Raw genomic sequence first — 15,394 nt, forward strand, 5'->3', positions numbered from 1 at the left:
TCTGCTACTACATGCTGTTGCACCTCCACCTCCATGTCTCTTTGCTGCTGTTGTTCCAGCGTTCTGTCTAAGAACTCTTCATCTTCTCTTATAGTCCTCAGTGTGGCCACCCGCCGTTCCAGCCCTCTCACCTTTTCTTCCAACAGTACCATGACGTTGCACTTGTTGCACGTGTACACCATGTTGTTCTCAGGCAAGAAAACAAACATGGCACACACCTTGCAGGTCACAACCACTGGAGAATCCTTCCCGTTCATACTCTCTTCCACCTTTTGTTTCTTTCTAACTACTTGTTTTGGAGTGGCCTGTGCTTTGTCCTGTCCTACATCAGGGTAAACTTGACAGTCCCACTGGTATGCAGTGCGCTGTACAAGGAGAATTAGTAATTTGTTTGGGTGTGGGGTTTTTAGGGACCTCCCCCTTGACTTCCCCTGTGGAACTCCTTTGCCAAACTCCTGTTTGCTCTCCCTGTTCGCTTGCTCTCTGAAAGCTGGCTTGCTTATATGTCCTCACCTGTAGATCAACAGACACAGCTCCCTTTGCTCTGCTCTGTTAGGAGTCAGGAAGCAGTGTTCCATTCCTGTACATTTTAATTCACTCACGCCAAGTATTGTAACATTGATGTGTTCCATTTCTTGCTTGACAATTTCTAACTTTCCCTGGTTCATGCTCCTCACATTCCATGTTCCTATTGTGTACATCATACAACTCTGCATCTGTGCCCATCAGCCTCCAGGGTTCCATTTGATTTTGACCCAGTGGCATCATTAGTCACAGCACTACTCGTACTTGTCCGTTGTTCTTCCCCAGTAGCTATCTTCAAGCGCTATCATGTTGCATACTGGATACTCTTTTCATAGGATTTTCATGGTTAGAGGTATTCAGAGGTGGTTCATGGTTGCCTTCTTCTGAGTCTGGATGCATCTTATTCTGGTGTCTCAGCTTTGACCATTCTGCCCTGCTAGGCATCTAGCCTCTTGGTCTAGACTCCTGACAGCATTGCTCTCACCCACTTTAAGGTGTGCATCCTAGAGGAGGAGAACATGTCTACTCAGAAGTAATTCCCACCGAGTGCAATGCGGCTTACTCCTAAAATAAGTGAGTACCAGAATGGGCCTTAATTCGAGTTATTCTTGAGGTGTAATTAAATCAGCAAACAGTTACAATACGCGATCTTGTATGAGAAACGTCTAAAATCGGAAATGAGCGTCTAGCTGACCCCACCCCGGGAATCGGAACCATTTCCTCCCAGCCAAGCCAGCGGGGTGCTTGTGCTGACTATTGGAAGCAGATATCAACGAGTGCAACATTTTGAGCTACAACGGGTGTAGGTGGGTAGGAAGCGCCTCGCCTGTTCAGCAGCTTCATGTCACTCGATTTTGAAAAGCAGAGGTAACGCTTCTCGGAAAGGTAGCAGCCTCCGTTACCCGGCACGTTAGGACATCGGATTTCTTGGCCAGGTTGCCGTCGCTCTTGAGGAAGGAACAGCAGGCGGCGCTGTTTGTACAGCATGGAGCGCCGCACCCTACAGGAGTTTCCTGTTTTTATTGATCTTCTTCGTCGCGAAGAATCGAAAGCGAAAGTTCGTGCTTAGCCTCCACAACTGTAGACATGGCCGGCTATCCTCCTCCGCTTTTCGTGCAGGTCTCTCCTGCAGGCGCGGCCTCCGAAAGGCTGGAGTCCAAGCTGCAAATCCACTTCCAGTCCCTGAGGCGCTCCGGGGGCGACGAGTGCCAAGTGCGAGTTCAGGATCGTGAACGGGGCGTTTATGCGGTGCAGTTCCAGTCGGAGGAAGGTAACAGGCGGCTGACAAGGCCCCTATTGGGCGGTGTATGTGGCTCCGGAAGGGGAGCTTCCAAACCATTGTAGCTTGCCCCACTCTCTGTAAGAATCCAAAGGGAGGCGAAACCCTTGTTCTCTTTGTGATAAAGCCCTGAAGGAAAGAATCCCCCCTTTCGCCAAGCTCTCGATAACAAGCACGTTTAGAGCCGTACTTGGGCCCGGGACCTCTTTGAAATGCCTTGCAGTGAAAGAAAATGGAAGTGAACATTTTAAGTGTTTTTAGTGCTTTTGTTTGCCGCCCTGGGCTCCTGCTGGGAGGAAGGGCGGGATATCAATCAATCATTCGATTCCAAAGATCTGCAGAGTGCCTTTTCCCCTAGTAGCTGCAACTAGCAGCCGGCTACTTCGGGAAAGGGGGCGGGACAGAAGGCTTTTGAAGTCCGAGACTGATCTCCAGGTAGCCTCCTCTTGTTTTAGAAATTAACCAGCGTCGCTTGCATCCATATTGTTTTGTTCAAAAAGGGACAAGTCTCAGAATATTTTGTCTGCCAGGTCGTTGCCTTACCCCTTCCAAAGGTAGGCTTTAGAATGTAGTGATTTGTGTCATAGGGTTGCTGTTTTGCCCATGGTAAAAACTGGCAATTAAGACCCTTAAACAAATGTTGTTGTTCAGTACATGTTGCTTTCTGATGTGGAAAATGCTTTGAAGCTACTAAAACACATGCTGGAAAAAAGCCTACTTAGCCAATTTCAAATTGCGCCAATGTTCCTGGTATACACATTAAGTATAAGATAGCTTCAGACCATGGCCCTATGTTCCTGACTCCGGCCATTAGTCCATCTAATTCAGTGTGGTCTACACTGATTGGAAGCAGCTGTCCAGGATTTCAGTTAGGAGTCTCTCCTAGCCCTGCCTGGAGATCCCAGGCACTGAATTTGGGACCTATACTCTGCCAGTGAGCTGCATTCCAGCTCATCATCATGTGGGGACAAGAGATGATACTCAGCCAAAAGACTTGCTGTGAGAACATCCCCAAAATAGACACATGCTATGCACTAATGTTTGTTTCTTATTTAAATCAATTTAGTGAAGAATCGAGTGAAGGTACATGAACCTCATTTCATAGAGGTTTCTGCAACACCTCTGGAGCTAAGCATCCTGCCAGACTCTGAGATGATGATGGACTTGGCAGAAACGTCACATACAAATAACTCGATGAGCTCAGCAGCCAGTTTATTTTCTGTTTGTAGCACTCTACCACTTCAGAATGATTTTGAAAAGAAGAACCTGGGCAAAAAATATGCTGGTGATCTTCTTGAAAGCGTTACCAGAAAGGTAAGACGCTTGTCCAGAACTTCAGAACTCCTTAGTTGAGTCCCTCTCCTTTCAATGCATGTTAATATGAATAATCCTGGAATCAACATGTTTTGAGACTTAACGCTTTAAAATTAAGTTCACCAATAGTGATCATATAGGGTTAGTTTTTTGCTTGGCAACTACTTTTTTATGGAAGCTAGGATTCTCACAGCTTTCTCGTGTATATTGTAATTGTGTGGCCATTTATTTGATAATGCTGATAACTGAATTGTTAAATACCAGGCAATAGAACATCAAATTAAAAAGGATAAACTGGGAAGGTATACATACCCTGCAAGCAAATAAGGATGAATGCTCATTGTTGTATAACAACTTCTTAAACAAATCAAAATGAATCTCTCTGGTCTTTATTGAACAATCTAACTTCCACATAAACTTTGTGCAAGCAAATTGAGATGAATGCTCATTGCAAAGGCCGTTCGGAGGAGCCCTGTGTGCATGTCAGAGGTTGCCAACCTTTTTGGACCAGTGGGCACATCCTGAATTTTTAAAGAGACTGTGGGCACCAGGCACAAATTGATGCCAGGGAGGCATGGCATAACCTCATGTTTACCATGGGAAGTCAGCTACAGGTTATCCAGTGTTGGTTCTTCTCCAAGTAGACCCATTGAAATTAATGAAACTAAAGGAAGTCATGTTCATTAACTTCAGTAGGTCTACTCTGAGTATGATTAGTGCTGGATACAGCTGTATGCCTTGCTGGTCCTGATTGTGGAGATGCAGTTGTTAAAGGCACAAGAAACCTGTTTTCCCCAATCCCAATCCTAAACCAATCCTGTACCCACTTACCTGGGAATAAGCCCTGAGAGACTGCCTTGGAAAGAGACAGGTATACTGGTGTACTGTGAGTCAACTATACAGTGAATTCTTCAAGAGTCCCTGTATATCAGCACAGCAGGTGACATGCCTGAGCCTCTTTGCAAAGTTTTCACACTTTGCATTTGCCATTTGGGGAGGGGTTCCTAACATCAACCCACACTTACTGTGTCGTGGTATTTGCAGAAAACGACTTCTAGGGAGTACCTAGAAATACTCAGGCAAACCCACCACAGGAAATATGCATTCTGATTGCTAAGGGGAAAAAAGGAAGGGCAAATTATAGAGATTCCAAGAACTGTTAGCAAATAAGACAGAAGCAGGAAAAATGCAGTAAAGGGGAGGGGGAAATAGAAGCTCTTTAGGATCCCAGGGATTCCTGTGCATGGTGTCCAAACAACTGGCTTATCAATCACATGTATAACTGCACTTATTGGCTAAAACCAGTGACAGGTGGAAGCAGCCAGGCTGGCTCATGTCACAGAAAACGCTTAGAAGGGTGCTTGCACATTTTGCTTCATAACTTTATTTCTACGAGGGCTAGAGACTTTTTAAATGAAAGCTCAGAGTCTAAGGGGGTACCTGGGGGTACTAATGAAGGCCTTTGTAGTGCCATGGCACCCATGTGGGTGCTGGGTTGTTTACCACAGCATATATGTTAATGGTGAAAGAGAACAGCTTGCCTAAAGTCATTCTGAGTTTATGGTTTGAACCTACAATAACATCCAGCTGCTGGCACATGTGCACTGGCTCAAGTTGCTTGATTTTTTTCTTTCTTGTTTTCAGATATTTCTCAGTGTATCTGCCACTTTGAATACTGATTTGCTCACAAAAGAGCAGAGAAAGCAGGTAACCAATATGTGCCCCACCTTAAAAATAGACCTGTGCACAAGCCATTCTGGCATAGAAAAAGTGTCAGGAGGTTATGACGACATAGAAAAGTTATACTGTCATTTTAAGAAAGTCCTTGGAGGCTCCCACCACCACACTGAATTTTCACACCCAAAAGGGCAGAACCCTTTGGAAGAGATGTCCATGGATTACTGGAAAGAAGGAAGCAGGAATGATGTAGACGAAGTGTCTGAAATGGAAGTTCCTTCAGCTATCTTTGAATATTTCAGCCAGGCTTGCAAGCAACAAGTTGATGAACTGGAGCAGAAGTTCAGCATAAAGATTACTAGCAAAGAAAGTGGAAATGGATTGACTTCTCTACGGTTTGCTTCAGTTGGAGCTCCTAGCCTCCTAGAGAAAGCTCAGCAAACGTTTGTCACGGCTTTTCAGAAAGTGACAGCAGATTTGAAACAGGAGAGAATTTCTTTCGCTGACAGCTGCCAGTGTGCTAGAGCACAGGAGATTTTAAACACCCAGTATAAGAGTATCCTTGTTAAAATGGATGGAAATACATTGATTCTCCGTGGCCCTGCAAGGGAGATTTCAGCCGCTAAAGGGTTCTTTGGAGATGTAGGGGCAAGAGACTTGGTTAAAAAACCTGAAGCTCACTCTCTGAAGAATGGTGTTGAAATTGAAATTGATACGTTTAGACTCCTGGAACCAGAATTAGCTAAAGAAATTGAAACTATAAACAAGAAGTACAATACTGAAATGCAGAAAAAGAACCATCTCAGCAGTCGGAGTACAAGTGTCCTTTTTAAGCCCATGACGCATGAAAACTCAGATCAAACTTCACAAGCGTATGAAAGTTTCCTCCAGGTTTATCAGAAGATTTTCGAACAGCTCACAGAAAAAGTAATCCCCTTGAAACTGTCAGCAGATCAGAGAAAAATATTGGATGATTTTTGGAAACAGTTGCAAAGAGAAAATCCCAGAGTATTGCTGCAAAAAACAAAAGATAAGCTATTTTTAAGGGGTCTTCCAGACAAAGTATGTTCTACTGAAAAGGACATCATGAAGTTCCTGAACATTGATGTTGGTCCATCTTCAGGAAGTATAGGTCCACGCACTCCGAGTTCCAGCGTTGGAGAAACTAAAGGAGCGTACTTGAAGCAAAATGAAGACCACAAAATGCACACTCCACCTCCAAAGGAGAAGGTGGATTCCAAGGAAATGGGAGTCAAGCAAGAGGAACTTTGCTCCGTTTGCATGGATAAAATCCACCAAAAGAAAGTACTTCCCAAATGCAAGCATGAGTTTTGTTTCGAGTGCATTGAAACGGCAATGAAATACAAGCCAGTCTGCCCAGTGTGTAATATGTCCTATGGGAAGGTAGAAGGAAATCAACCACCAGCAAAAATGGACATCCAGAAATCACGATTATCACTTCCTGGTTATAAAGGGTATGGTACTATCGAAATCAGGTATCACATACCTGAAGGTACCCAAACTGTAAGTTTGTGTAGGGCTGTGATATTTTTGCCTCATAACTGGTAATCTTTGCATGTATCAATTCTTGTTACTTATTTTACCAAAGAGAAATTGTAATAGGAGTTCAGTTGGGAATATATAAACTAGGAGATCTAAACTTCTTCACCAAGGTCCAGATATTACAAGAAGAAAGCACAGAGGGCATTGTCATGTGATCAGGCATCCACACTTAAGTCTTGAAATCAGTGGAGCTTAAGGGGGTACAACTAGATGAGATGTTGGTGATATCACATTTTTTTAAAAGTGGCAAATTCATCTTTGACTGGATTACCCCTTTCCCTCCATACCATTTTCCCAAACCAGTTTGCTCCCCAACAGAGCTGTTTTGCCGTGTGCAGCAAGTAACGTCATAGAATAATAGAGTTGAGAGAGGCCTATAAGGCCATCGGGTCCAACCCCCTGCTTAATGCAGGAATCCAACTTAAAGCAGATGGCTGTGCAGCTGCTTCTTGAATGCCTCCAGTGTTGGAGGGCCCATCACCTCCCTAAGTAGTTGGTTCCATTGTAGAACTGGTCTAACTTTTAGGATGTTTTTCCTGATGTTCAGCCAAAATTTGGCTTCCTGTAACTTGAGCCCATTATTCTGTGTCCTGCACTCTGGGATCATCGAGAAGAAATCCTCCTCTGTGTGACAACCTTTCAAGTACTTGAAGACTGCTATCATATCTCCTCTCAGTCTTCTCAAGGATGTTTCAGGTCCCCTGATCATCTTTGTTGGCATCCTCTGAACCTATTCCAGTTTGTCTGCATCCTTCTTAAAGTGCAGTGTCCAGAACTGGATGCAGTACTCAAGATGAGGCCTACCCAGTGCAGAGTATGGGGAACTAATACTTCACATGATTTGGAAGCTATACTTCTGTTAATGCCACATTTGCCTTTTTTGCAGCCACATCATACTGTTGGCTCATATTCAGGTTGTGATCCACAATAATTCCAAGATCCTTCTTGCATGTAGTACTGCTGAGCCAAGTATCTCCCATCTTATAACTGCATTTGATTTCTTTTTCCTAGGTGTAGAGGTTTGCATTTACCCTGTTAAATTTCATTCTCTTGTTTTCAGCCCAATGCTCCAGCCTATCAAGACTGTTTTGAATTTTTTTTGTGCCCTTCAGGATATTAGCTATCCAGCCCAGTTTTTATCTGCAAATTTGATAAGCATTTCCTGCACCTCCTCATCCAAGTCATTAATAAAAATGTTGAAGAGCACTGGGCCCAGGACCGAGCCCTGCAGTACCCCGCTCATTACCTCCCCTCCGCTTGAGAAGGAACCATTGATAAGCACTCTTTGTGTGCAATTCTGTAGCCATCTGTGGATCCACCTGATCCTATCAGTCCACATTATCAGATCCTATCAGTTGTTCTATCAGTCCACATTTAGCTAGCTTGATAATCAGAATATCATGGGACACTTTGTCAAAAGCTTTGCTGAAGTTGAGATATAGTATGTCGACCATATTCCCACAGTCTACCAGGGAGGTTACCTAATCAAAAAACGAGGTAAGATTAGTCTGGCAGGATTTGTTCTTGTTAAATCCATGTTGACTTCTAGTAATCACTGCATAGTTTTCAAGGTCCTTACAGACTGACTACTTTATAATCTGCCCCAGACATTTCCCAGGGATTCATGTCAAACTGACTGGTGTGTAGTTCCCAGGTTCCTCCTTTTTGAAGATAGGGACAACGTTAGCCCTCCCTCCAGTCATCCAGCACTTCACCCATCCTCCATGATTTCGCAGATAATAGAGAGCGGTTCTGAGAGTTCTTCAGCCAGTTCCTTCAATACTCTAGGATGCAGTTTATTGGGCCCTGCCGATTGAACTCGCTCAAAGTGATTAGGTATTCCTTGACCGTTTGTCTATCGGTCTCAAGCTCCAATCCTGCCCCTTCTACTTCATGTTTCCCGGGAGGGTCATAGACCCTTTTTTGGGAGAAGACTGAGCCAAAGTAGGAATTGAGGACTTCTGCCTTTTTTTTGTCATCTGTTATCATTTTGCCATCCTCATTGAGTAGTTGTACCACTATTTTCTCTGTCTTTTACTATGGATGTCCCTGAAGAAAGCTGTTTTGTTGCTTTTAGCATCCCTCGCTAATCTCAGCTCATTCTCAGCTTTAGATTCCTGATACAATTAGATTCCCTGCAATTCTGTGCTACCCTGTCTATACTCTTTGTGATCTGGCCTTCCTTCGATTTCCTGTTTCCTATATGTGTCCTTCTTTGTTTTCAGATCATCTCTAAGCTTTTTGTGAAGACACATTGGCTTCTTCTACAGTCTTTCATCTTTTTTCCTCGTTGGAATTGTTTGCAATTGTGCCTTTAGAATTTCTAAAAAAATGTACCCATTTTGAACTCTTTTCTCATTTGGATCACTTGCCATGGAACCTTACTTATTGTTCTGAGTTTATTAAAATTGGCCTTCCTGAAGACCAGGATACACATATGGCTACTCTCAGCTTTGCTTCCTTTAAAATCAAGAACTCAAATATAACGTTGTCACTTTCCACCAGAGTTCCTGTAAGTGCCACTTCATCCACTAAGTCATCTCTGTTGATTAGAATCAAGTCAAGGATAGCTGATCCTCTTGTTGCTTCCTCCACTTTCTATAGGAGAAAGTTATCTCTAACACAAGTCAGGAATTTCTTGGAGGAGCCATGTTTGGCAGAATTTGTCTCCCAACAGATACCAGGGTAACTGAAGACCCCCATTACTGTTTCCTCATGCCGCCTTAAAACATTGGCGTTTGTTGTTCAAACGTTTCATCGTCATCTTCTCCTTGATTAACTGTTTGGTAGTAGACTCCAACCACCATATTCCTTTTATTCCTTGCCCCATTTAGTTTAATCCAGAAACTCTTGGTGGAGCTACCAAGCTCATCCTTCTGTATATCTGTGCAGGGATATATATTTTTAACATATAGCGCAACTCCACCTCCCTTTTTATTCCTTCTGTTCTTTTTAAACTAGTTCTATCCTTCAGTTGCTGCATTCCAGTCATGGGAGTCATCCCACCAAGTTTCAGTTATAACTTTCAAATCGTATTTACCCTTGTGTATTAAGAGTTCACGTTAGTCTTGTTTGTTCCCATACTCTGGACATTAGTATAAAGACATCGAAGACCATGTGCTTTGCAGCCTGGCTTCCTTCCTACATTTTTATGAAGACTATTACTGGGCCCCATTAGAACTGTTCCCTCAGTTCCTCTTACTGTGCACAAACCTTGGTCAATTGTTACCTCCAAGGTTAAATCCCCCTCCCCTTTAGGATTCATTTTAAAGCCCTCTTGATGAAGTTCTCCATGCTGTAGCCAACACATTCTTCCCAGTCCTTGTGAGGTGCAACCCATCACTTGCCAGCAGTGTGTGCAACACTTTGGGGACTGAAGAGGGATTGGGATGGCATATGGGAATGCTAGCAAGCTCCTCCTTATATCTAATCTCCTTCTAAGAACATTTCAGTTTACTCCAAGCACAGGCAGCATTTGTACTAGTGAAGCACCACGGGGGGGGTGTTCTTGAATGCTAAAGGGGCAGAAGCATAAATGGGGTGGTGCAGGGAGCTAGTGTGTGCAGCCAAACCAAGCAGGATTGAATCTCCTACCCATCAGCTGACCGGTGGGGATGGGGTTTAATCTTGCTTTTAGCAAAGATCAGCTATATGCACTAGTTCCCCACAGGGACCTAGTATGCCCAGTCAAACCAAGCAGGATTGATCCCCCCACTGCCACCCATCAGGTGACATCACCTGCCCATTGGGCTGACATCACCTGATTGTCAGATGAGCATGGTTTAAGCAAAATGGCCTCATGGGCCAAATTGGAACCCCTGGCAGGCCACGATTGACGCTTAGGCTGGAGGTTCTTCATCCCTGATTTATATGTTTGGCTACAGCAACACCTCCTGCAACAACATGGGTACTGCAGAGTATTAATGCACCAATCCCAAACAAAAAGTGGTGTGGGAGAGAAAAATGCAAACACTTCTGTGTTCACATTCAGACTGGAGCAGAAGTATGTTTTCAAAACAGAAGGCATGGATAACTCTCCACAAATCTGGGTAGCACACCACAATTGTGTAATAAGAACATAAGAAGAGCCTGCTGGATCAGGCCAGTGGCCCATCAGTCCAGCATCCTGTTCTGACAGTGGCCAACCAGGTGCCTGGGGGAAGCCCGCAAGCAGGACCCGAGTGCAAGAACACACTCCCCTCCTGAGGCTTCCGGCAACTGGTTTTCAGAAGCATGCTGCCTCTGACTAGGGTGGCAGAGCACAGCCATCACGGCTAGTAGCCATTGATAGCCCTGTCCTCCATGAATTTGTCTAATCTTCTTTTAAAGCCATCCAAGCTGGTGGCCATTACTGCATCTTGTGGGAGCAAATTCCATAGTTTAACTATGCGCTGAGTAAAGAAGTACTTCCTTTTGTCTGTCCTGAATCTTCCAACATTCAGCTTTTTTGAATGTCCACGTGTTCCTGGATTATGAGAGAGGGAGAAGAACTTTTCTCTATCCACTTTCTCAATGCAGCAGTCGAAAGGCACATGATAACACAGGAATTGGTAGCCTTCTATCAAGGACCGTATTCCTTCAGGGGTCACCTGTTGCCTGTGTGTGTGCAGTAGGTGTAGCTGGAGTCAAAGGACTGGAGCTAAGAGTAGATGGGAACACTCTGTTCCCTTCTCTCTTGCTGCCATTTCACATTTGTCCCATCACGTTCATGAAATAAAGTCAAGGGCCACAGATTGCCCATCCCTTTAATGGAGGCTTATGAAATTATGCATGGTGTAAATAGAAATTTTCTGACACACACACTGTTAGATCTGAAGATCACACCCAATGACACTGATTGGCAGTAATTTACTTCTCAGTGCAACACAACTACATTTTCAAATTCACTACCAAAAGGTGTGATGATGACCATTAGCTTACAAACTGGGCGAGGGGGTCAAGGCAGTGGTTAATGCGTCTCTTGAAGAAGGTCATCTGCCATCTCCCTTTAAGGAGGCAGTAATAACTCCAATTCTGAAAAAGGCCTCCTTAGACCCCCCGAATTTAAACAACTTCCACCCAGTTTCAAATTTGCCATTCCTGGGTAAGTTGGTTGAGCGGGCGGTGGTGAACCAACTACAAGCGTACTTAGAGGAAGTGAGTTACCTTGACCCATTTCAATCAGGTTTCGGACCCAGACACGGGACAGAAACAGCTCTGGTGGACGATACGAGAAGGGCACTGGATAGAGGGGAATTGGGCACTGGATAGAGGGGAATTTACCATCCTCGTTCTCTTGGATCTCTCAGCGGCCTTTGACACTGTTGACCATGGTATCTTGTTAGGTCGCCTAGAGAGTTTAGGTGTTGGAGGCACCGTTTTACGGTGGTTCCATTTCTTTCTCTCGGGAAGATGCCGGAGGGTGGTGCTGGGAGAGGAGGTCTCTGAGCCCTGGCCTCTCACTTGTGGGGTGCCACAGGGCTCCATCTTCTCCCCGATGTTATTCAACATCTATATAAGGCCGCTGGGAGACATCATTAGGAGATCTGGTATGCAATTCCACCAATATGCAGACGACACACAGATTTTCCTCTTATTTAAATCTTCCCCACTGGCGGCGATAGAAATGTTATCTAAGTGTCTGGAGTCGGTGAGGGATTGGATGAGCAGGAATAAGCTTAGGCTGAATCCTGATAAAACCGAGGTACTGGTTTTACAGGTTGGGGATCACTGATCTGGTGCTCAGTGGGGTAAAACTGCCCCTGAGAGACCAGGTCTGGAGTTTGGGGGTCATTCTTGACTCCCAGTTATCTATGGAAGCGCAGGTGGCGGCTGTTACTCAGGCGGCGCTTTATCAACTTCACCTCATATGTAGGATACGCCCTTACCTTCCAAGCCGCCTGCTCCCTTCAGTAGTTCATGCCTTGGTTCTGTCTCGGTTGGATTATTGTAATGCTTTATATGTGGGTCTTCCCTGGAAAACGTTCCGTAAGCTGCAACTGGTGCAGAATGCGGCAGCTTGCTGGATTAATGGCAGCCGCCGCTGAGAGCATATTACCCCAGTCCTCAAGGAGCTGCACTGGTTACCTGTGGCTGCTTGGGCCAAATTTAAGGTCCTGGCTGTAACCTTTAAGGCTCTATTTGAAGCTGGCTCACTCTACCTAAAGGGACGCCTTCACTCTCACCAAGGGCACCGGCTAACAAGGTCGTCCACGAATGGTCTACTCCTCATTCCCCCCATAAAGGCAGCTAGATTGGTGAGGACCAGGTCAAGAGCTTTCTCCGTTGTAGCCCCCTCACTTTGGAACTCGTTGCCAACTGACCTCCGCCAGGCCCCCTCCCTGCTGTGTTTTCGACAGGCCTTGAAGACTTGGCTCTTTAACAAGGCATGGGAGGGGAGTTAGGCTGTCAGAGTGCAATTCTAGGGGTTTTTAACTTTTTAAGCTTTTAATGTTTTCTGTCTGTGTTTTCATATGGATTGTATTGGTGTTTTTGTTGTACGTCGCCCGGAGTGGCAGACTAATCTCTGCCAGAGGGGCGTCTAACAAATCTAATAAATAATAATAATACATGGCTTTAAAATGGGTTAGACAGATTGATGGAGAGGTCTATTAGCTATGTAGCTAAATCAGAAACATGAAACGTTTGACCTATCCCTATGGGCACCTGAGGCGATTTTCCGTAAACCACACCCATCAGCGGATGTCACTAATAATGTCATCTAATGGGCAGGAGGACAGGGTTTAAACCTGCCTTGGCTGTGTGACCCTGTTCTCAGCAGGGAATACACAGCTAATGCAGCAGGATTTAGTCTCCGCTCACCAGTGGAGCAGGAATTGGTGTCCTGTGCAAAAGCATCCTTTGAAGCAGCTCGTGTGTGCACTACTTCAAAGATACTTTTGCAAAGTCTTTAAGGCAGCTTCTGCACTCCTGTTTGCTCAAACAGAAGAGCGGAAGCTATATTAAAGCTTTTTCCAAGTGTTTTCCCCATGTTTCCCTTTCCATTCTTCATGATCAGAGACTTAAAGGAGGGGAGAGAGACTTGGAAGAGGCTTTTCTAAGTCTCCCCGCTCCCTGTTTAAGTCACCAGTAGTGGAAGCTTAAGGGAAGCACAGAGGATTTGGGCAGATGGGTGCCCACCTGTGCCCACCAATTGTGATGTCGTAATAACATCATGTGATTGACAGGTGAGCGGCCTCCCCCGTCTGTCAGTTAGGCCCACGAGACAAATCCTGATCAGGATCTGGCCTATGGAGCCAAAAAGGTTTCCCACCCTTGTGCTAGATAAACACTTGAAATCCAGCAGAAGTAGTTCTTATGCTGTCATTTGGTGAGCATCTTAAAAGTAAAGTATAACACGTTTCCTATTTTAATACCTTTGCTTTCCAGGCAGACCATCCAAACCCAGGAAGAAGATTTCAGGGAACGTGTCGGACAGCATATTTACCTGATAATCCAGAAGGAAGAGAAATTTTGAAGCTGCTTCAACAGGCCTTTGCTCAAAAATTGATTTTCACGGTGGGCCAGTCACGTACAACAGGCGTAACTGATGTCGTTACTTGGAATGACATTCACCACAAAACTAGCAAATTCGGAGGGCCAGACAGGTGACTTGTGTTTTGTCTTTTTTTAAGTGCTAATAATGTATTTTTCAGTATAATCTTGTACTAGTGTCAGTTCTGTTCTGTATATGAATTCAGTCAGTCAAGTATAGGAACAATTTTGGAAGAAGGGTTTGTGTTTTGAACAGTGAGTGGTATCGTTTACATTTCACAATCTTCACCATAACTGTTCATTTTGCCATAATCCAGATGGCATGAAGTAGGTCAGGCATAGTCTGTTCATCACATGCTCTGTAAACTTGCCACATTCTCAAACTGTAGTAATATCTATAATGTACACAGCACTTCTTTGTTTTGCATTATCACAGAAATATAGTCCTGTGCTAAACCCTTGTGTCACAGAAGTGGAGCTGAGGCGGAGAGATTAGCAGCTTGCTTTCAGCTATATAGTGAGTTCATGGCTGAGATAAAAATTTCAACCACTCAGTGCGTTGATCAGTTTAGAAGAGGGTTTGACTGTGAAACCACTCTGAGAATTGTAGCTCTGTGAGGGGAATAGGGGTCTCCTAATAACACTCTGCACCTGTAGCAAACTACAGTTCCCAGGAATCTTGGGTGAAGCCATGACTGCTTAAAGTGCTATATGCTACTTTAAATGTATGGTAGAGATGTTGTCAAAGGCAAGGTCCTCACTTCAATGTAACTGCAGACTTGCACTGTCCTATTTACTTCGAGAGAGAGAAATGCCACAATGGTGTCAGCCCACTGTCTCCACGACTTAAAATGTATAGGCACGTGGTAGTTGAATGGAAGAGGCTATACAACAGTAATACTTCATTGGGTAATACAAATCTCTTTCTCCTAGTTTTGGCTATCCTGATCCAAATTACCTGAAACGTGTTCGAGAAGAACTGAAGGCAAAAGGAATTGAATGAGTATTTTTTCAATCAACTGTCCACAATCTGTAGCAGTCCAAAGATTCTTCAGTTTAATTTTTTTTGCTTTTCCGAAGGAAACTTGATTTCTGTTTATCTAGTGCAAAATCTTTAATTCCAGAACTTGTTGATTAACATGCTATATTCTGTTAAAAGGCTATTAAGTAAAGCTGTAGTGCAGGAGGTGGGGAGCCTATGGCCCTCCAGAGGTACAGCTCCCATCAGCCCTGGCCATTGGTCTTGCTGGTTGGGGCTGATGGGAGTTGGAGTCCAGCACCATCTAGAGGGCCACAGGTTTCCCATCCCTGCTGAAGTCCTAAGTGCATTTCGTAGAACCCAGACTTAATTACAGGTGACCTTAATTTTCAAAGTTCTGCTGAAATTGGTGGGTCTTGGCTTCAAGTAGAAGCACATGTGAACACCTTTCTCTGTGTGATTACTACTTGCACAAGGCGGCTTTCTACACTCTGCCTTCGTTCTCTGCATTGTGAAGATTCAAAACTAAACAAAAGCAAACTGTTACAAAATGTTCTTGTGTAAATAAATATTTCATGCACCAA

At 44.4% G+C, this 15,394-nt stretch overlaps 2 protein-coding genes across 3 annotated transcripts in view; one reads left to right on the forward strand and one right to left on the reverse strand.

Moving 5' to 3' along the window:
- PARP9 (poly(ADP-ribose) polymerase family member 9) overlaps positions 1-1,852 on the reverse strand; it is a 23,794-nt gene extending 21,942 nt beyond the window's left edge. The window contains exon 1 of one of the 2 annotated variants that reach the window (XM_061608985.1): positions 1,352-1,852. The gene's annotated coding sequence lies outside the window, so the exon portion shown is untranslated. Of the gene's footprint in view, positions 1-1,087; positions 1,109-1,351 lie in introns of those variants that run through there. The other variant, XM_061608986.1, reaches the window with a different exon arrangement.
- On the forward strand, positions 1,231-15,394 carry DTX3L (deltex E3 ubiquitin ligase 3L). The gene is made up of 5 exons (XM_061608988.1): positions 1,231-1,795; positions 2,871-3,118; positions 4,763-6,319; positions 13,727-13,944; positions 14,765-15,394. Exons 1-5 carry the CDS (start codon positions 1,612-1,614, stop codon positions 14,832-14,834), a joined length of 2,277 nt encoding a protein of 758 aa, XP_061464972.1. The 5' UTR covers positions 1,231-1,611; the 3' UTR covers positions 14,835-15,394.

Source organism: Rhineura floridana, chromosome 2, assembly GCF_030035675.1.
Source record: "Rhineura floridana isolate rRhiFlo1 chromosome 2, rRhiFlo1.hap2, whole genome shotgun sequence".
In the NCBI taxonomy this organism is placed as follows: Eukaryota; Metazoa; Chordata; class Lepidosauria; order Squamata; family Rhineuridae; genus Rhineura; species Rhineura floridana.

What these genes read in the sequence shown, in the direction of transcription:
- DTX3L (XM_061608988.1), top strand. Translation starts at nt 1,612, where the DNA reads ATGGCCGGCTATCCTCCTCCGCTTTTCGTGCAGGTCTCTCCTGCAGGC. An exon ending in GCAGTTCCAGTCGGAGGAAG is followed by an intron (nt 1,796 to 2,870) that starts GTAACAGGCGGC and finishes AAATCAATTTAG; the next exon opens with TGAAGAATCGAGTGAAGGTA. An exon ending in TACCTGAAGGTACCCAAACT is followed by an intron (nt 6,320 to 13,726) that starts GTAAGTTTGTGT and finishes TTTGCTTTCCAG; the next exon opens with GCAGACCATCCAAACCCAGG.